Source organism: Lytechinus variegatus, chromosome 14 (genome assembly GCF_018143015.1).
Source record: "Lytechinus variegatus isolate NC3 chromosome 14, Lvar_3.0, whole genome shotgun sequence".
NCBI lineage: Eukaryota > Metazoa > Echinodermata > Echinoidea > Temnopleuroida > Toxopneustidae > Lytechinus > Lytechinus variegatus.
In genome coordinates this window covers 8,784,798-8,808,604 of record NC_054753.1, presented here as the reverse complement: position 1 = coordinate 8,808,604, position 23,807 = coordinate 8,784,798, and the positions used below count along the sequence as shown (strand labels likewise).

General features: G+C 35.5%; 1 protein-coding gene across 1 annotated transcript in view; it reads right to left on the bottom strand.

Annotated features, from left to right (window-relative positions):
• LOC121427568 (CTD nuclear envelope phosphatase 1A-like) overlaps positions 1-23,807 on the bottom strand; it is a 39,971-nt gene that overhangs the window by 8,208 nt on the left and 7,956 nt on the right. The window contains exons 2-3 of the mRNA XM_041624023.1: positions 20,298-20,364; positions 8,927-9,045 (exon numbers count right to left, since the gene is read on the bottom strand). Of these exons, the coding sequence (XP_041479957.1) occupies positions 8,927-9,045; positions 20,298-20,364 (186 nt within the window). The remainder of the gene's footprint in view (positions 1-8,926; positions 9,046-20,297; positions 20,365-23,807) is intronic.

Here is a 23,807-nt window from a genome sequence, read left to right as displayed (position 1 = left end):
TGACCTTGAAAGCCTGGCGACAAGACATTTGTTCCTGTGACAATTGTTCCGGGCTTAATTTCATCTAAAGGTTAGGATTGGAAACTTGGAATAGGGTTTTATGTTAGGTTTAGGGTTGGGTATAGTGTTAAAACCCAGGGTTGAAGTTGGTCATTTGATTAGTGTGTGGGATTGAGAGCAGAGCAATTGTCTCCTAAGACGTAGGTACAATGTATAATAACAAGGAAACTTGGCTTTAAAATGAAATATTATGTGTTTGTGAACTATGAGAACACAGTTGTCAACTGCAATCAATGGTTCCCGATAACAATAACATCTGAACTTTGAACTAATATTACAACAAAAACCCTGTTGAAGCATGTTTAAGGGATCCTGTTGAGTTATTATGTGGGTACTGTATTTGAATTTATGATACGGCTGGGGGAATCTGGTTTTGATACAGTGATTTCAAGTATGAATATATATTTAAAGGAGGATGAATACACATAGTCCAAGTTCCGTTTTCATGTTCAACAGTACAATGAACAATGTACAAATGTATAGTCCTAAATAGAATTGTTTTGAGTGAAATTCAGTGGAAAGGGGTAGTCGGAAGATTTTCTATTTAGGATTGCCACTGTAATGACAAATTTGAAATATTAAAATTACTGTCTCCTAATACAAAATAGCAAATTACTTATACTTCAAAACATGTTTAAATTCTGCTAAAGAATAAAAGAAAAGTACACTTATAGCAATAAAACGAGAGAAATGTTGCTGCCAATTTGAAGAATAAAGAATTATCAAATTCAACTTCGAATAATCCACTGTCCCAGATGGTTACTTCACATATCATACATCTACAGTTGTGATCAAAAGTTAGCGAACCCCACCACAAAATGCCCTCTTTCATTCTGAGTGTTGAATGGAGACAATACAATGTTCAGCAAGCCCACAAAAGGAATAAAATTTATTGAATGTAATATTTTATCACCTGACTTCACAATTAAATATCTTAAACACTGCAGAACTTGAACACTTTAAATATATTCATTTTCTGGTCAGGTTCACTAACTTCCTTTAGCACCACTGTATATCATACATGTATGCAGGGGATGTGGAAATTAAAACCATGTACAAAAACTTAAAGGTCAAGTCCACTTCAGAGAAATGTTGATTTGAATCAATAGAGAAAAATCAGACAAGCGCAATGCTGAAAATTTCATCAAAATCGGATGTAAAATAAGAAAGTTAGGACATTTCAAAGTTTCGCTCATTTTTAACAAAATAGTTATTTGAACGAGCCAGTTACATCCAAATGAGAGAGTCGATGATGTCACTCACTCACTATTTCTTTTGTTTTTTATTGTTTGAATTATACAATAGTTCAATTTTTACAAATTTGACGATTAGGACCACCTTGGCTGAAGCAAAAAATGTTGAAATAATGGAATTCCACGTGTTCAGGGAGTTATGAAACTTCATTTCACATGACAATGATAAGAAAATAAAAATATTTCATATAATAAAATACAAAAGAGTGAGTGATGTCATCAGTTCCTCATTTGCATAATGACCAAGGTGTGCATATAACTTTTTGTGAAATGAAGTGAAACTTAAAATGCCATAACTTTCTTATTTTACATCGGATTTTGATAAAATTTTCGGTGTTATGCTTGTTGAATTTTTCTCTTTTTATTCTAATCAAGTTTTTGTTGGGGGTAGACTTGTCCTTTAAAATGAGCATCTGATTGTGATAGTAATGATCACCCCAACCCCTACTTGTAAAGGTAAATTGCCAATTCGTCTATTGCCAACTCGTCCACTCACCACATGGTCTACTTTCATCTAGTCTAATGCCATTCCGTTCATCAACATTTCATCTGTTAACCATTTGGTCCATTAACCAATAGGTCCAATGATCACTTTTTCTAATCACCATTTTATCTATGACCATTTTGTCTAATAACAAGTAGGTCTAATATCCATTTTATTTTCATTCATTTTGCACAATTTAACACTTAGTCCACTTTGACCAAATGGTATATAAAATGGCTATTGGACCAACTGGTTATCAGACAGAATGGCACTTAGACTATAATGAAAGTAGACCGTGTGGATAGTGGACAAACTGATGGTAGACCAAATGACAGTAGATGAGTTGGCAATTGGATGATTTCGAAATAAACCCTTCAAAAAATTGTTCCGCAGTCCCTAGTATGTAGCACAAGTTTCATGTTCAAATGGTATAGACAGCCACCAAGAGGAGGGAGGATGTACATGTAGGCCTATTGACTATGGCTGATATTGCACTGTATAATGACCGGAGCATCTACATACAGACAGTCCCTGGTGGGCTCGGATATCAATTTCATAATTTTTACAGATTGATAAATGATCTTGCTCTGTATGAGGGGAAGGAGAAGGTCGCGCACTGATCAAAGGTTACAGGGTGTTCACACATGGATTAGTCTTGAAAACAAACAATAGGTATGCTCAATTTGAATTGTAGCTTGGATATGAATCTATTAAAACTTTCAAAAGATTTTTTACAAAATATCTTTTTTTATTGAAATTCTAAATGTCAGAAAAAAATGTAGACTACAATAAAAAAAAAAATAGGTCTACATGTATATATCGAGCCTCTTTGAATTTCTGGGGAGGGTTTCATCAACATTTTTGTCCAAGTTGTCAGCTCTGACAATTTTCCTTGATTCTGATTAGCTGAGAGGCACTGTTTCTATGGTAACTGTCGGATAAAACAGGACTTGTCATAAAACGTCTGACAAGTCCTTTCATGAAACGCTCCCCTAGAATGGATCGGATTGACTTTTTAAGTTGTTATACTACGTGTGATTATTTAATTTAATTTTTTTTTCACTTGATGATCCGACTTGATATACTATCAAGCAATTATCGAGTAATTTTATAGATAAATGTCATTATTTTGTAAGCATGATTGTCGGAGCATTAGCTATTGTATGAACAAGGCTTTATACAATATCAAGTAAACTGCAGTGCACATGTCTAGATAGATCATGAAAATGTAACACAGTTTTATATATCAAATACAGTGTAAGCATAGCACAAGACGCCACCCAACCCAAATCATTAAATATTAAAGGCTATTGTGTGATGAGCAAAGCTTTATGAATAGGCCTACATTATTAACGAATTGTATCTATCAAGTCATTGTGTGAACACAGGCTTTTATGATATCAAGTAAACTGCAGTGCACATGTCTAGATCTAACTAATAATAAAGTTAATACAATTTTAACACAGCTTAATATGAAAACCGATGCGCACTTGTCTACATAAAGCATATAAACATCAATTTTTATATACATGTACATGAACCTAATATAGATACAAGCTCAAGGCTTTGTATAGATATCAAGTAAACTGCAGTGCATAATATGTCCTGCCATCGATCCAACCAACATCATGAAATCTTATTTGAGGGGAGCTAACTTGATTTCCTTCTGGCAAAGCTAGGCACTTGTTCTACAGGGACGTCAGTTTCACTTTCTAAATACTGTCTTCATTACATGTAGATGCTGTCTGGGGACCAGGCCTATTCTGCCGTCCAATGACAAATGGGCGCAACTCCGTGGGATGCGTTTCTGACTTAATGAGGAAAATGTGTCATCATTTGGAATACAAGCGAAATGTCTATATTTCAGAAATTGGGGCTCTGTGACCCTAATTATAACAAGTAGAGCACGCATACAGAAAATATCCAAATCAAGAAAAAAACTTCTATAAAAAAAGAGAAAAATCAGAGTTGTTACTTGCTTCCTTTGGTCATGGGATGGCAGAATTACTATGCATGGATTTACATGTATAACACCCTGTAGGTGTACATGTTGGCCTATACTGTTGCTCATCAAGTTGAACGGTAAATAAGAGGCATCAACATTGATGCATCTGTACATTTGAGATAATTGGTTGTTGAAAATAGAAACTTTAAAAAAATATCATGATGAAAAACATTGCTCTGCACAATATGGCAAGCTCAACATCAATTTCAATCATTTTATAATTGTGTTTAAAGTTCAAATATTGTTTTATTGCAAAATGCCTTTTAATGCAACAAATCTATAATTGCAAAGATACATCTGCATACACTTCACAAAATTTTCATTTGGGGAAAACTATGGGCACTCTCATTTGGCAGAAATTGGCACTTCATGAAAAAGTACATTATAGGATGCTGCTTTGTCCCCCTAAAAAACTTACTAAATAAAATAAACATAAATAATGAAGACTGCAGGATAACAAATATGGGAAAAATACCATGGATATCTGCCTTGACCTAGCATTAAAAATATAAAACTTTAAATCACTGTCACAAGGCATTAACTTTTCTCCTTGAAAAGGAATATATATATGGTACTGTATGTCAGCTGAAACAGGTTTCTGTCTGTGTACATAATTTCATACCGAGTTTTATACTACAGTGAAGTCAATCGGAAGATTCATCCATCCATAAAGCTCTTTAATAGTGCTCTCTGATTCACACATTTTGTCTTTCATCGCTATTTGTTATTGATCTGCAGTGATGAACAATGCAGATATCAACACTGTCGGAGATATACTGTATCTCCATGGATGAACCGACATACATTGTAGATCTGAGGACCTCCTATCTACTTTACAGAAACCATAGAGGATGACCCGATTACCAAGACAACCGCGATCACTTTCTAGTTGGACACTAACCACACTACACAATTATTTTCCTGCTTTCAATTCATGATTACTTTCAAATACAAATTTCTTAGCCTCCAATCTATTTAAAAGCAAAATATTTTTTCTTTCAATTCAAAGTATAATGAAGGTGTTTTAATATATTTTGAACTGTACAAGTCAATACCAATTAGAAAAGGCTATACATTTGGCTTTAATACTGTTTTGGGCCTAGTACAGTATATATTTCAGATCATCAAAATTACAACAGAATTCAAATCCCCAAAACGAATGTCAACTGATTATTGCCTGACTGAGATAGGAAGGGGGATGGGAATGAGGAATCAGGGGTTGGGGAGGGGTTCCACCACTACTCTGGGAGGGGTAGGCCTATAATTCGTAATGCAATAGGTCATGACATAGGGAGGGGGGATGAATATTGTACATGTATGTCATGTAGCTGTTTATTTGTAGAAGGTGAAATGGAAGAAGTGGAGGGTAGAAAAAAATATATACATACATGTAGGCTATCTATAGGAGCTCTGGGGTGAACATCATATTTTTTTTATTATTTATATAAGTCACCCCAAGATCTGCCACATACATGTAGAAATTAGTTTGAAGCATTAGGCCTATAGGTAATACTAATTTTTGCATAAAAAATGGCCTACGAATGAAAGAAATGGCCCCCAAAATTCAATAATTGCCCCAATATGGGGGGTATGGGGGGGAATACTACAACGTAAAAACTACTTCATAACATGGCGGGGGGGGGGGGGTCACAGAAAAATAGGGTATTGAAGCCATATGTAACGGGAGCCAAATGTCAGGATCGTGTGGGTTAGAGAGAGCTGAGATATTCATCAACATTATTTGCTGGCCTGACCTACACCTTAGGCTATGCATCAGTACAAAAGACCCAGAACCCTGCTACCCAGCTCCACTCAATTCATGTACATGTATGTAGACAAGAATTGCAATAGGAAACTTGGTGGATTTTCGTATTAAAGTGCACCACTGCATTTTTACAAGTTCTTGTACATGTACAGGTATGTGAATAATCATAGTTGGGCCTATTTACCAAAAAAGAAAGAGAATTTAACTGCATTAGGGGGGCTTTAGGGGCTCAATTCTATAGTTGATTACATCTACACTAGGACACCGTTCTCACTACCATCCTAGACCTAGAATCGCCTAGAATACTGGAAACTAGTTAAACGTGTAATGAGAACGGTCGAAGCAATCTTGGAAGCGTTCTTCAAAACCGGTCCAGCAAAATCACCTCGCAGTGTACATGTAGTTTGAGGATCGCTTTGCCTCGTTAAACTGGCTTTAGTACAAGTGAGGAAACAACCGTTCTTCGGGAAGCGATCTTCGCAAATTTTGAGCGCGCTAAACAATACACTGTGTGTAAAATGCCTACGCTGCGGTCTCAAATTTTGCGAGAAACATGTCACCCCCACTGAGAGCGTTCCCATAGCAACAAGACCACTTTAAGTCAAGTGGGATTAAAGGGGAAGTTCACCCTGACAAAAAAGTTTATTGTAAAAATAGCAGAAAAAATTATGAAAATATTGCCGAAGGTTTGAGAAAAATTAATCAAATAATGAAAAATTTATTCGAATTTCAATTATTTGATTTGTGACGTCATATGCGAGCAGCATTCCTACATAGCGAATGGTAAAAAATCAATGAAATGTCATTTTCTCAGAAAATTGAAAATGGTTTTCTCTGTACCTTTTGTGTATCAATAGACAAACCATTTCACATCCGATAATGAATAGAAAACAAAATTAAGTCATCAGGAACTATACAAAATTTGAAATTCCTGCATTTTATATTACATAACACATGGGGCAGCTGCTCGTTTATGACGTCACAAATCCAAAACTTTGAACTCTAATAACTTTCTTACTCTTTAACGGATTTTCCTCAAACCTTCATCAATATTTTTTCTGCTATTTTTACACAAAAAAGTTTTTTCAGGGTGAACTTCCCCTGTAAAAACCACTTTTTGCGGATCAAATGGGAACGCTAGTAAAGCGTTCTTCCAAACTAGTTGCCTGAACTGGTTTCTAGTATAACTAATTTTTTAAGTATAATGAGAAAGGTGTCTGGGTCATCAGGGTCTCAATACACTAGGATCATCATGCAAAGAAATCATTTAGAAGTATGAACACCATCATATTTCTGCATGATCAGCCCCCCCCCCCCCCCCCGCCCCACTTTGAAAACCGTTCCATGGTCCCTGAATGAGGCCTATTCTTTACTTAGTGTCTTCATGCATATATGTTTCCATGACAATATCAAGGTCATAATGTAGCCTATATGTACATAGGCCAACATGAACTGAGATTTATGGTCTCCAAATTTTAAGTCAGAGATGTAATGCAGAGAAAATCAATTTATATTTCATGTACATGTACTGGAGTTTACACTTCCCACTGACATATTATTAAAAACAATATTTCAATTTCATCAATTATCAATTTCATAACCCAGGGATTTAGGGATTAAATCACCTTTCATCTTCATGATCATTGAAAATTATTGGCATTTTTTATTCAAGCAAGATAGCTTCTTTAATCAACACACTTATGTATAAAATAATGTGGCCGAAGTGTACATTTTACAAGTACTATTGGTGCACTGAATTCATAATAAACTGCCCATAAAACAACTAAATTATTTGGTCTTTCGCTTTCAGTTGCTTACATGGTTGTTAAAATATGCTTTGCACTGTCTCTACCTTGTTATTAAGATCTTCATCACCATGCTTTTCAAATTGAACACTCATTGTACAGTCCTATGGGGTGAGCAGTATTGCAAGATCTTGATCATCATGCATCGCATACATTTCAAACTGATCACTATTTACTGTACAAGTCATGTATGTATTTTGTGAAACAGTAATGTTAGGAGGGTTCTAAATTCCCAGGGTAGCTAGCGAGCATCTTGTAGGAGGCTACACCTCATAAAGCATTCGCACATCTTCTGATCCAGACATCTTTTTTATACAAATTGATTTCCTCAATGAGCAGACCTGCATGTACGTTGCATGATACACAGTGTGTGGTGAGTTCATGTGGTCATTTGGCAGAATTGTTCCTTTCAAGCTTTTGTTATTGATTACATACATGTACATGGTTTGTGAAACAAAGGCCCCGGGGTGTTTTTCATAGAAAGTCTTCAAATCCAATTCATCAAACTCCATTCTTCAATTACAAGACTCAACCACACTGGTATTGAAGAAACCAGGTCCCCTTTGACTATTATGGTACATAAAAAAACTTTTGCCATCCGATGGTAACTATTAAAGGACAAGTCCACCCCAACAAAAACTTGATTTGAATAAAAAGAGAAAAATTCAACAAACATAACACTGAAAATTTCATCAAAATCCGATGTAAAATACGAAAGTTACGACATTTCAAAGTTTTGTTTCATTCACAAAACACTACATCTTGGTCGGTATGCAAATGAGGGGGGAACTGATGACATCACTATTTCTTTTGTATTTTATTATATATGAAATATTTTGATTTTCTTGTCATTGTCATGTGAAATGAAGTTTTATTCCTCCCTTAACACATGGAATTCCAATATTTTAACATTTTGTGCTTCAGGCAAGGAGGTCCTAATCATCAAATTCATAAAAATTGAAATATTCTATAATTCAAACAATAAAAAACAAAAGAAATAGTGAGTGAGTGACATCATCGACTCTCTCATTTGGATGTAACTGGCTTGTTCATATAACTATTTTGTTAAAAATAACTGAAACTTTGAAATGTCATAACTTTTTTATTTTACATCCGATTTTGATGAAATTTTCTGTATTGTGCTTGTCTGATTTTTCTCTATTGATTCAAATCAACATTTTTCTGTGGTGGACTTGACCTTTAAACAATGGTAACGATGTACAAAGCCAATCAAAATCAAGAATTCAATGCAAGTTACCATTATTTTTATGCAACAGGACCAGGAAAACACCTTTTCCCTGTTAAGACATGATAGTGTAGGGTGTTAACACTGCTAAAAATCAGAAAAGATGGCATGATGGTGACCAAAAGATGCAAAAATCCAGATAATGGGGTGTATTTTGGAGTTCATTCATTCACACTTGGAAATGGTCCTCAAAAATAAAAAATATCATATGGTCAAGTATGTAGAGTTGAGTGACCTCACTGAGTGTTTGCAAACTTTATAGACTTGTGGAAAAAAATTCAGGAAACTGGTATTAAAAGAAAACTCACCTTAAGTACAAAATCTGGAGGTATACTTGGTCTATTTGGTCTTAACGTTGAGCTGACATGCTGTGAATGTACCAACGTTTCGTCCAAGTCTAACACTAGGATTTTTCTCTTTACTAATGCTGCAAAATGAAAGACAGAGAGACAGAGATAAAGATAGAAGTGAATATCAATATATCCAATTAATTATAAAGAGTTATAAAAAATAAATGATTTCATTTTTATGGCAAAAATAAAAATATACAAGCAACATTATCAACTGCTATGTGAAGCAAAGATTGATTCTTAAGGCTGGTGACACAAAGGTCGACCAGAAAACAGAACTATTGCATGCCTCAAATTAAAAGCAGTCCATGCATGTATTCAATTTTTTTTTGTCTTAATGCGCAATCCTACTAATATTGCCCCCTTTGCCTTTACTAATTTCAAGATGAATATTTCTTTTTATAGCTTATTGGTATTCATGGATTTTTTCATCATGTGTTCATTCTTCATGTAATTTTATTTGAGGAAGATATATCTTGCAGAAATTTGCAAAATTGACGAAAGCTGGAAAGCAATAACGATGTTTGTTTGTTTGTACAATGTATACAGATTAATATTCTACACATACATGTACATGTAATACATGTAGTACACCGTTTCATGATGAATGAAATGTTTTCTGTAATCTCATGGTTACACTTCCTAATTCCGAAGGTTCGAAATTCCGAATCACGTAAATTGCCTATACCTCGACATTTGTTAATCCAAAAACGTAAAAGGGTTCGTTAATCCGAACATTTGTGGCGTTATTCCCAAGGTCCGATAATCCGAAAAGGAAATAAGGTTCGATGTTCCGAATGTTCGTTAATCCGAAAACAAAATAAGGTTTGTTAGTCCGAAAACAAAATAAAGTTCGTCAGTCCGAAAACGAAATAAGGTTCGTTAATCAGTTTTCAGACTATTGAACCTTCGGAATTACCAACCTCATTTCGTTTTCGGACTAACGAAGCTTCGGAATTACGAATGTATGCGAATCTCATAACCTTGGAAGTAAACATTCTCCCTCAAACTGATTTTTTTTCACATGGTTCTTGATAAAGCATGTACATGTAAACACTACTTGCAATCTTGTCTGTATAATCATTGTACATTATTTGGTCATCTTGGTGTCATGTTGGGCAATGTTTTAAATTTTATTTTGTCAGGGTGCCAAGTACAACCTTTCTTAAGGCATGGTCACACTGCCCGAGCGTTGATGGAACGGTCGTGGAGTGGAGAGAAAAAAATCATCATTGCTTGCTCCCGTTCACCATTTTCGATTTCGATTGTTTTTATTTTGTTTTCGATTTTTGCTTTTTCCCAAATTTTGTGAGCGAAATTCGACCCCCTCTCCCTACAGCTCCAACAACGCTCGGCCGATGTGATCACGCCTTTAAATAAAATGCAATATAAAAGAATGAAACACTCAAGCATGGTAAACAAGTCTATTTCAATAGTCAATACAAATGTATTAATAGCGACCTAATAATTAATAGCTGTACATGTGTATGTCCAAGTTTGTATACAAGTACATTCTACCCGGTATGACATTCACATGGTGGATCTACAAAAACGCAGAGTACTACTTGTATACATGTATGTATGCATGCAGCATGATACACATAATTAAATATTTTTCACCATGAACCTCCTAAATTGCATCGTCTTTGACGTCCAAAGACAATTTCATTAAGGACAATTTTTTTTAGATGGAATCTAATTATCGCACAAAAATTGTATGCGTCACGGCAAAATCAACAAAATTGGTGTGAAATATCCCCTGGCTATATTGCAAAGATAGATCTAAATATGAATGTTCTGTGCATAGACCCTACTTCTTCATTTTTTCTTTTCCAATAAAAAAGGTGTCACTGCTCTTTATTTTTAAAGATTTACTGATTGGGTAAAAATGATTTGATTTCTTTTGATAATCCACAGGAATTGGCTGATATTTTCCTAATTTTTTTTTACTCATCTGTGGCATAGTTTACATACTGTATTGCTCATAAGTATTGTCGTTCTGATCTTTACTTTTGTATTAATACAAATTAAATGAAATAAATAATCAAATGAGAACACATTAAAGGACAAGTCCCCCACAACAAAAACTTGATTTGAATAAAAAGAGAAAAATTCAACAAGCACAACACTGAAAATTTCATCAAAATCGGATGTAAAATAAGAAAGTTATGGCATTTTAAAGTTTCGCTTATTTTCAACAAAATAGTTATATGAACGAGCCAGTTACATCCAAATGAGAGAGTTGATGACATCACTCACTCACTATTTCTTTTGTATTTTATTATATGAAATATGAAATATTTTGATTTTCTCGTCATTGTCATGTAAAGTGAAGTTTCATTCCTCCCTAAACACGTGGCATTGCATTATTTTAACATTTTGTGCTTCAGGCAAGGAGGTCCTAATTGTCAAATTCGTAAAAATTGAAATATTGTATAATTCAAACAATAAAAAACAAAAGAAATAGTGAGTGACATCATCGATTCTCTCATTTGGATGTAACTGGCTCGTTCATATAACTATTTTGTTGAAAATAAGCGAAACTTTGAAATGTCATAACTTTCTTATTTTACATCCGATTTTGATGAAATTTTCAGCATTGTGCTTGTCTGATTTTTCTCTATTGATTCAAATCAACATTTTTCTGAGGTGGACTTGACCTTTAAAGTGTAATATATGTAGAATACTGTAGACCTATACAAGGTAAAAAATTAATTATATAATACATGTAAATTATTAACAATTTCTAGGTATTATATACATGTAGCTCTTAATAAATTAATCTCAAGTAATGGGTCCTGAATCAAATGTTTTACAACTGTACTTTATGTTTTTCATAATAGGCAATTATTAGATCTACTGCTACTGCTCTGACAGTTAGACGATGAATGATGGAAAAAAAACCTTAACCCTTTGGCGATGGAACCCCCATTTACCGCTCTAATCTGATCTTAAAATTAAATAATAGCCCCCTATCTCCTCCAAAAAGGAAAAAAAATTGCCCTTATATACAGTACATGCACAAGTACAATCAAATCATATTCTCCTTCCTTGTCATATTTTCCTAAAATAAACAATGTGCAGTAATATTTGAAAGAGGACTTTCCCCTCCATACAGTAGGCCTATGAGTTGTTCGTACCAGCAACATCCGTGTGCAATATACAAGGATATACACATGTACATGAACATGAATTTGTTTATTTTCAGAACCCTCATAAGTCATACTGTACATTGTATGCCTTCTTAGCCCCATCATTCAAGTGTATTATTAGAACTTGACATTGGGGCTTCGCTCTCATATCAATTATTCATGGTAAATTTCCAGCTACTGAAGTGGGGTTTTACAAGGTCAGGTGCCAAGGGGTGGGGAGAGAAGTGGGGGGGGGGGGGTTCAATTATTCATGGTAATGGTAAACTGTAAAATGCCTTGCTACTGAAGTGGGTTTGGGTTGACTGCTTGTACCAAAATCAAGTGTCACAGCCAAGGGGGGGGGGGTCAATTATCCATGGTAAACGCCCACTAATACTGAAGTTATCAAAGCTAATTCTTCCTCAATCAAAGATACATAACTGTTGCACAAGATTGCACAAAATATCCCAGGGGGAGAAAATCCTAATGCTATTTTGTAAAGCTCATATCAAGCCAAGATTTGCTACATTGCATTGCGTCTTAAACATTACCCAGGATTTGGGAATTTCAGGGGCACTCTTTTTACTTTCAAAGGGCTTTGTGGGCATTTAGGTGGCAAGTTTTGCCCAGAGCCCCCCTCCTCCTCCTCCATGTCATATTTACCCTTTTATGATATTGACATCATAGAATCATGATTGAAGTCTGTTGATAATAACTGATTTTTAGCAAGAATACATGTCATAATTCAAAAGGCATCTTTTTCAATGTTTAATGAAAATGTTTATTGTCAAGACATCTATCTCTTATGACCTAAACTTTAATAACCATCGTAAAAAACAGAAAAAAAAATCGCTTGAACACATCTGTTTATTAAACTACAGTGCAGGTCTTTGAAAATTGTGGTTTTAGAGTGAAAATGGTTGTTTAAAAGCAGCTAAGAATGCAAAGAAATCCTTTGCTCCTGTCAAAAGGTTGATAAACTCTAGTACCTGCATCTTGACAAAATTGGCAACGCTTTGCGACATAATTTTGATACCCCATTCAGTCTTATTTAGAATATCAGTGTTGAGTACCGGCAGACTTGAACAGGGAAATGGAACCAAATAAATGGGGAAGTACATACATGTAGTGCTGTTGTCGATAGGCCTCATATCGACATTGATGTCGACATACGAAGGATTTTCAATGTTTCCGACATGTCGACATGCACGCACCCACATCGACATGCAAACATAAAATAAAAAGGGGTCTAGCCTAAAGTCACGAGTATAAAGCTTAGCTGAAAAGTTGGAAGCTTTTATCCACAGTAAGTGGCGCGATTAAAAGGTTTATAAATTCAGCTATAAAGCGGCACATTAAATGAAAAAAGAATACCTGCGAGCTGCGCGGCAGCAGAAATACATCAGTGCCTGAGTCGATTTTGGGCCGGCCTGCCCGGCCGATCGAGCTGCCGCGACCCTCGACGATCGCGAGCGTAGCGTAGCAGTAGTAGCATTCACCGTACCCATCCATACGGTATGTACCCATCGCTATTCACCGTGCTTGATAATACGTTGCTCCTCAATGCATTACTTTTCACATAAACGTTTTTGTCAAAGTTGTGACCGCCGCAATTGAGCGCTTAATTCAAATCACGAAGTCACAGAAAACTTCCCTTCCTTCGTTTGGAGATCGTTGCACGGATCGCCGCGGAAGTGATACTGAAATTATCGGTCGATTTTCATTATTTTTTACTGTCAATTTGAGGAGCTTGCGTTTGCAGCACATGTGTACCAGCGTATAATACGCAATGATCACTATTATAATTGGTGATTCTCAAATTGGCTCCGAGTGTTATTGCGCAATGCTTTCGAGACCGGATCGTGGTACAAAACTTGATTCTCCAGAAAAAGATGTGGATTAAATCGGTGATTTTGAAAGTGAATTCACTCTAGCTTAGTGAAAATATGTTTTCCCGAACTGAGCCTGTATTATATAGATATAGATCTAGTGTGGGGATATTCTTCGTGTCAAGGTGAATACGTTTGATTGAGAGTGTTATGTTCCACGATCGAATGATTTTTTTTGTTAGGGAGCTTAGGCTAAATTACGGTCCCTTTTTCATGTCGACATTGTCGATGTCGGGATTAATTTTTAAGCGACATGTCGACATGGATTTTTGTTCCCGACAACAGCACTACATACATGTATACATGGGGAGAAAGTTGACTGTCCAAAAAATATGGAAAATTGAGTCTCCTTGGATGTGCTTTCCAAATTTGATATTTCAAGAGCTTGTAGACAATACCTGTAATGATTTGGGGAATCTTTTTTTTCACAATTTTGCAATGGTAATACTTGTTGGTGTGTTTTGTGAATGACAGTGATGTTAGTATTAAAAAAAAAAAATTATTTCAGAATATACAGGGTTACACAGCAATAAACATATTTGACAATAGAAAATTCTCATTGAGATTATAGCCTATATCGAGCTTTCTAGGGTATGTATCACAAAACTTGTCACACACGTTACATGTATGTACAATGTACATTTGATTCGCTGACAGTGAATTTGTCCTAGAAATTTACATTTGTTTAGACTGATAAGAAGCTTTTATAAAACCAGACCCATGTCTGCCCACACCCCTCTGATAATAAATCAAAACTTCACGCTTTCATCATTTATGATTCAAATTTTAAACCAACAATATTTCATAAATTTTCTCTGTTTATTGTTAGCTTAAGCTTAGACCTGTAACATACATGTAATGTACTATGTCAATTGATTGTGGACTGTGGAGCTGATTTGGATGTTGATCAAAGTAATCAATGAAATTGATCATAGAAATCGGCCAAATGATCAATCACCAAGCTTATATTGTGAATATATCATCAACTACATGGACATAAAATGCCATTAATACCATGGTTACATTTGTTCTACGGCGGCCGTACAGCAAGTCGAAAACAGCCGTTTTATCAATTTTGATTCAAACCACCTATATGTAGTTGGACAAAAAATGTTAAAACGGCTGTTTTCGACTCGCCGTAGAACAAATGTGACCATAGGTGGTTTCAAACCGCCTCAATCACAAGAATCCCCGTTAAATTATGAGAAATTTTTAAGGCTAATAAATACCCGTTAATTATTCCTGCATTCACACCGCCCGAAACACATCCTTCGGGATAAGTACCCGAAGTTACGAGCATGCGCAGTGTGGTCTGATAAGCAGGCAAGGCGGGAGATTCAAAATCACTAGCCCAGCAGCCACCCACGCCGCCGCGCCCAACGACACGCTGGGATAAAAGTTCCCGTAATTTGCTTTCACATTGCCAAAATACCTGCGACCTTGTAAAAATCCCCCACGAAAGTTCTCGTAATTTCGCAAAGTACCTACTATTTAGCGGGTATTTTCTTTCGGGGAAATTACTCGTAGTTTGCTTTCACATTACCAAAATACCTGGTATTTTCTGATCGGGGTAAATTTCCTGATCAGAGAATACCTGGAACTGGCGAACTTCGAGGCGGTCTGAAACCACCTCATGGCATAAAGTGTCAGTTATTATATCGTTATAGATGGTTTATCAATCACTAGCAATACAGGCAGTGACTTGCATGGCAGGTCAAATACATTAGCAGGTGCCATGTTATGATGACAGATATTTCTATCATCTTAAACTTACTATTGAATCACCTTTATTTTATACATGTAGGCCAACAAACAAATATATGCATATATATACCAATGAATTGCATTTTTCAAATGCTATCAACACTTTGGCCTCCATGTACATGTACATGTAAAAATGAAGCAACCAACTGTCAGGATAAACTAAGAGAAGAATATCAAGAGAACCATCAGTGAATATTTGAAAAAAAATCTGGAAAAAAAACTGTCCAAATTGTTCACATTGAAATTTCTAGTCAATCACAAGTGTTTTAATAGCCATCCTCCTCCTCCAGTCCACATATCACAACATCATAATTAGGAATCACATCAAATCAAAACTGTATAAAAACAAAAATTGCTATATTTTCTAAACTACAATTGCATGTAAAACACGTCATGGCTAGACCCCGGCCAGACAAAGTTTGTCTCGCTCCCAATTAAGAGGGGAAGTTTCACAATATCCTCCTCATGCCATCGGACGAACGGCTGGCTGGCTGGCGTTTTTCGCTGAATATCAATGTACGCATCCTCTCTACACTGGTTTCCTGTTCCACTCAATTATCATAGAGCATCGTTCCAAGTGGGACAAGATATGTACACGTTTCTCATGCACAGTCAACTTGAATCAATGGGACAACAGGAGGGGGTTTCATGAAGAGATCTGTCATGGATTGACACTGACAACAGTTAAAGCTACTGGGAATCCTTGCACCTGATTGGCTGAGAGCAAATCCGTCACTGTTTTTTTTCGCTTCTTGAAGCATTCCCCAGGAGAGGATTACATGAAAAGATTTTTCAGTGCAAGTCACTGGCAATTTTTTACTTCAGTTTTATTTCGAAATAAGTGCTTTTCTATGAAAATACAAAGCTCATGCCTAAATATAAAGTAATCACATCATTTCGCAAATTATAGGAATATCTCTTTATTTACAAAAATGCAGTGCACAATATACACTTTCTTTAAAGTGATTGGTTAACATTGGTTTGACTTTTAAAAAATCTGACCTAGAAGGTCACACTTGTCACCTGTGTCTGTGATATGTTCCAAAAATGAAGCCCAGAAAAAATTGCGTTCGAAAATGATTATTTAGTGCTTCAAAAATTGAAATATAAAGTGACCGGAAACACCATCTTAATTTCATCCCATACACTTATGTGTACTATTTAGGTGTCTATAAGATGCCTATTTACAAAATCGGGGTTTGCCTTGTAGTTTTAGCTTTTTATTCTCAATAATGGTTGTTTTCAGGGTTTATTAGTTCTAATACATGCACTTGTACACATGTTTCATCTTGGTTTGAGAATTTTTTAAATCGGCTGCTCACAAAGTTAAACAATACCTTTAATGATGGAGAACAATGCTTTCTTCTGCAAATAGGCTTTTTTAAAGGAGGGGGGGGGGGGGTGATTGGAGTGGCTGTGTGTACTTTTCGAAATAATTTTGTAACACAAGAATGGCTTGCAAATTGTAGTTCAAAGATCCATTTTGGCCCTATCTTTATGTTGTTGTCGTTGTTGTTGGCGTCAACACTCCCTACAGTACTGACAAGCGCAAGTGCCTGTGTACACTGCCCGATCAGAGTTTCTCTCATTACAGCTGGCAATATTTGTAGAGTCTGATGGAGGAGAGAGGGAGATTGATCCGGAATAATCAATGGTTTCTCTCTATTCCCGGGGTACATTAACCCCCCCCCCTGTGGTCGATGATGATGACCCTTACGTTGCCCTCGTGCTAGTGCCTAGATGTAGATACTCTGAGCTGCATGATCTTTTTAGCCTACATGTACATATGCAATATCAAACAGCCGAACCGGACAAATCATGAAAACTCAACCATTATTAAAAAGCCATTAGTCTATCGAGTCATAGCATGTATACATGTATATATACATGTATATATTTTTTTAATTGTATTAATCTGTACAAATATTTTAATAATATGGTTCATATGGCTTTGTATACAAGAGCAATATAGGCCTAAATATAGAAGAAAACATGCTGAAAATCACCAACATTAGTTTCTATTATTTGTACAGTGTATGTTTGGCTTGCTTGAACTGTAAGTTTTTACCATGAATGATAACTTGATATTGTGTTCTGATTCCCAATGTACAAGAACACAAGGTTGAACGTAGGTGGAATGGCATTTCCATCAGAAAGATGATTTTCACCGGGTACGCTTGTCTTGTCAATTATGGGTAAACTTGTCAGTGTACATGTATGTACAGTACAGTATGATGGACATACAGTACACACATAGTAAACACTAAACATGAAAAGAAAAAAAAATATGTAAACTTGGAAAGGGGGAGGGGTTGAAACTAAATGTGAGAAAATAAATAAATGAAGCACCAATTATCAGGGGTTCGATCCCTGGCAACGTCACTTTTGCACCTGATGAGCAAGGCATTCAACAGTGCTCTCGTTTCTTACATTTTAAAGAAATGTAAATCTTATAGCCATTCTTGTTCTTGGTATTATGTGCACTTGCTGTTTAAAAAAATGTCAGTGGACTAGTGTTCAGAGCTTGAAAAAGACTTTAAATGACTCTCAAGAGTCTAATGAGCTCATTATCACTATGAAGATCTACATGTCCAGGTATTTGTCTATCTAATGAACCATCCACAACTGTAAAAAACACTGTTAATGAGCGCTTTCATCATGGGCGCTCTATTCTGACAAATTTTGTACTCAATACCAAAGTTCATTTTTTTCATCTACTGAAATTGTGCCATTTTACATGCCAAGACAAAATCTATTCAATTCATGATTTAAATCATAAGAAGCTTAGTGAAACATCCAACATAGCAGACAAGGATCATTTTGTTATGTCGGAGCAACAAATGCATCTTGATGCAAGAATATTATTGGCTCCACATATTTGTAGAATGCGAGAGGCTTTTTTCTTCAAGCCTGTAAAAAATGATGAATGCTGAAACAGTGTTCTTGCATACAGTACGTAAATTGACTTCACATTGTTTTACTGGCTTCTTGCACAGTAACTTCATTACAGGGTTGCACTTGTCTGAATAACAGGTCATTATTTTTGTGGAAACTGTAAAAAAAAGATCCTGGTATCATTGAATTACCTTATTGTCAAAAGTTTGTCATTGTATGAGACTACTTTAAAAAAATGATACAATTTTACAAGCTGGGACCTAGGATTGGTGAATATGATGTATGTAGGTCTAGTGTATCAACAAGCATGATTGCACTAAGTGTTTCAATTTAACAACTTTATTTTTCATCCAATAAAAAAATGTACGTCTAGAAATTACGTTAAGGGAGGACGTCCAAATGATCATGGCCGGGATCCCGCAGGATCCCACAGCCATCCCGCTTGATCCTGATTGCGCACTATCAGTTTGCGCATATCACAAAAGTGGTGCAGGATCCTGCGGGAAGACGATTTTGTCTTCTCAGATACTCTTGAGTGTCGCGCCGCGGGAAGACGCTAGCATCTTCCCGCAGGATCCTGAATCTGCATCGCCGGCCCTTGTTGGATGTGTGCGCATTAAAGTAAAATGTGCGCTCGCTCTATAGCCATTTTGATTTGAAATATTTTCCTGAATAGTGTATCGTTTTCGATATGAAATTGATTTGCTCATATTATTCTTTACTCCCCAAACATAAATACAACTTCTATATTTGTCTGATCTTTCTGTTATTTTCTGCATTACCTGGGCTCCGTAACACAAAGATTTGCAATCAAAAGCTAAATACCAATAACCAATCAAGATCATCGTTGTATGCGCACTCTGTTTATAATTCTGACTGGGAGCCAATGAGCGCGGTTCTTTCACATTTGCAATTCATCGCAAACCTTTGTGTTACGGAGCCCTGATCAATATATAATATATATTATTATGTACCATACATGTACGTGATTTGTTTGCATCGTTATTTTCTTTTTATTTATTCATGTAGAATTTTGTTTCCCCTCAGCTATTTTCTTTCCCGAACATTGAAGATCATATTTGTGTTTTATTATAGCAATGCTATTTTTGTTTTTGATTATGTTAAGATTCGCATATCTTGAAGATTATATGATTGTTTCTTAATGTAAAGTCAATTCCTTGACTCAATATGATTTGCATTAGGATGGGAGGTTGGGTTTCCGGACACCTAACAAAAATGAAGACTTGTTTTTTATCTCAAGAATAAGCCAAAAATATAGGTTGAGTAGTGCTTATCTCCATAAATGTTTGTTCTCTATATTATTTTCTTACATTCTGTGTTTAAAAAAATCAAAGTCATTGCTTGTAAACTATTCAAAATTGAGAGGAAAAGTCATATGTCCGGACACCCAACCTGTCCGGACACACAACCACTGGGTAAACCTTTATAATTGCATTTTAATGCATACATACATTAGGTGCTGCATCTCTTCAACATGCATTGACTGTATATTTTGAAATGATTTTGAAAACCACTTTCGTGTGATCAAGTGGAACACTAGCAAAGCAATCTTCCAAACTGGTTTCCTGAATCGGTTTCCAATAAACTAGTTTTAGAAAAATAGTAAGAACGGGCTCTAAGAGTACTTACAAAGTTTGTGACTGGAAAGAGGTGAAAGCGGTGCTGTGTCATATCGAATCGTCTGATATTCGAAAACCTGCAATGAAATGGAAGTAATTAATTCACTTGTGGGTTTAGCATTATTAACAGAATATATTACAAGGATGTATGTGCAGTAATAGCCCTGCATGTTTATATTTCTTAGTTTAGCAACATGATTAACACAAATGTAATTTATATTTTTTATCACAATTAAAATTTAAAAAAATATTCCTCAATCTATTTTTCTTTTGGGTGGTGGGTCACTGTTTGATATACATACTGTACATGACATCTTAAAAATCCATTTCTTTCAATAAAGGTCACAGCATCAGTTTACAAAACTGGCATTATTAAAGACTTCATTAATTAACATAAAAATTTGACACTTTTGACAGCTCAATCAATATGTACTTAACAGGTTGTACATGTATGTGAGCCAAAATGTTTTTTGTGAAACAAGACCATCATTTCTTGTCTCTCAGTCCGACCTCCTTGGCAGTGTTCAAATACGGCCTGGCTCATGTTCATAGATTATAATATTTCAAATATCATTGACAGAGAATTTCCCCTTTAAATATCAGACAAGATCAGTCCAAAGCCTCAGAAGTTGTGAGATTCATCACGAAGAGGGTCATAATTAGATCCCGTGATGAGCGGAAATGTGAAATTATTTCTCCACATTTCACTAACCAAAATAAAAGAACTTGGCAACAGCGCGGCAGAATTTTACAAGGGCAGGGATTGCTTGGATTAAGTCGGCTGCTGGATAATGTAGCCATGGCTTTGTCTGGGCTGTGTGTAACTAAATCTTACATGCATTTCTTGTAAATGTGATAAGAGAAATGTGACTAATTCAGCGACTGAATCAAAATCATGTGCTCTGATGTGCTTCAATTTCACTCTATTTTTCTTGCTTTCATACACAGAATCCGAGTCAAATTTGTAAGGCACTAGTACAGGTGTCAAAGAATCTTTTTTTAAGTTTTCAATATTTAGACCTAAAAATATTTGTATGTTGCCATCATATTATAAGCCCCAAAATGGGAAAGTTGGGTCGGTTGGATGGCTAACGCCTTTCTTTTTTTTAATACCTTCGTTGCTGCACTGCACAAAGAATAAGTGCCTTTTAAGCCAATTAATACAAATTTGGGCAAATTCTTTGTCTAAATCGACTACATGTATTTCCTACATAATCATTGCATTGCTATAAATCTAACCCTTTGCGTGCTGATGTTGCAATCTTGCACATTTATACACTTTAATTCAACAATCGTAATAATTAGTTTTCGCCCCTAAATTCAAATTAGATAAGCCAATAAAAGGCAATAGTTCTTTGACAACATCTATACAATAATAATGGTGCATTATGGAAATCTTTAATGAAAGAAAATAACATGGAAAACAATTGTCATTATTAACCCCAAAATCATTTCAGCGCACAAAGTCTAGAAAATAATAAGAAAAAAATAGTGCGACTGTTTTTTCACATTTTATGGTCAGTCAGATGAGGGCAAAATTATTTTTAGGGCTGTACATGAATTCTGTATTTCATAATACTGTACCTACACACCACTTGTCCCAAAAGGTCATCACACATTTTCCCATGAATATATTTAGCAATAAAATAATGGAACAAAATCAAGAGGTCAAAGTTAAGTGCTCATCATTTCTAAAGTAACATGTCCATAAAGGCGATACTCCAATAGGCCTTAAGACATCACTGTATAAATACCATTTTCTTGCTCTCACCCCTTTTTTACTTATTGACAGGTTTTGCTCGATTATTGCACAACGAGTAGAGTAGGCCTACACTGTGTCCCAGTAAAGATCCTAATCATCCCATATTTCCAAAAAACTGAAAAATTCATGCTCTTGAAGTAGGTTCTATAATTTCCGTTTTAAACTTCGGTGTTTAATGCAATAGTGAAATTCATAGGAAAAATGTAATTTTTTCAGCTCAGAGCTTTGCAACTGCTAGCTAAACTCTTTAGTGCCTATTTGATGCACAGACTTTTAACTTTGTATGAACAGGTAATTGTTTTCTTGACTAATGATTTCCATGACTTTCACTGTATTTTTATAATTTGAAAAATTGTGCATTCCATGAAATTCAGTGATTTTTTTAAATTCATTTATTTATTTTTTTTTTTCATTTTATTCTATTTTATTATTATTTATTTCTATCTATTTGTTTATTTATTTTCATTTTTTATTGTTATTCATTCTTTTTTTTTTTTGGGGGGGGGTTGTTTTCATATCATATAAACTAGGGAATCTAGAGCCAATTTCTATCTCTACATATATACATGTATGTCCCTTTTATAGCTTATTAGAGTTCCCTTAACCTCTGCTATTCCATTTTTAAAGAGTTATTTGGGAAAGGAAGTCAATTCATTTACAAAAATATGATATTTCTCCAACTCACAGATCTTCAACTTCCTTGTAGTCACCAATAAGGGGGGGGGGGGGGTCTCTCGCTTCTTCTATTACTTTGCTTCTCTTGTTCCTTTGGTACACGCATACATTTTCTTTTTATGTTCCTTCAACTCTCGAATCCAGTTTTATGATGCTACATGTATCTTCTCTCAAAATTGATGCTTCTCTTTTTTTCAACATGTATGTCTCTTTTGTTATCTTTCCTGTTTGCTTGAAACTTTTAAACTATTGTAAATTGGACTCACAACTACCGTTAATGGGACATATATACACAGACATGTACAAGCAATGTTGAACGACTGTAAAATGTATGGACTTTCACCTGTAAATAACATTGATTTGATTGACAAATGAAACGAATGCTGTGATTGATATGAGTAAACATCCTCAAATTTGCACTACCACAACTGGAATGACTAAAGGTCAGAATTCAGTAAGGCTAGTTACACAAAGTTTAGCAATTGTTCCCAAAGTTGAAAGTTCACATACATATATGCATATATGACCATTTCGATCAATTGTAGGCTGATTAATTGTTAAGGTTTATAGTGGTATACAGTTGGAATGGGCATGTGTTGAGGAGGGATGACAGGCATGTTTTTAATAAGGGCTTTTGAGTTGAGGTAGGTGGTTTGAGACTTTGAGGCAGAGGGGACGGCCAAAGAAGACATGGAAGAGGCAAGTGGAGGAGAGTAGGAGGGTTGGTTTGAGGATGGACTGTATCAGGCAAAATGGAGGGAGGGGGTAAGGCAATTGCTGCGAGTATGAGGTGAATCTGGCTACCCCTGTTTAGTCTGCTGTGCAAACCCTTCACCTAAAAGGGTCTGATGAATTCCAGCCTACTCATGCCTTGTGTACTGAAGGCCTGAATTGAAACTGCAAGTTTTGTATAGTCTTTGCATTAGGACACATTCATTGATTGTTGATCAAAGTTTCAATTAGGGTCTGTGCCTGCAGACTAACCCCTGTTCACTGAGACAAAATAAGATTTAAACTTTTGATTGATCTATAATACCCAGATTACACGAAGCAGAAAATGTAATATACAGTCAAATTCTTAAA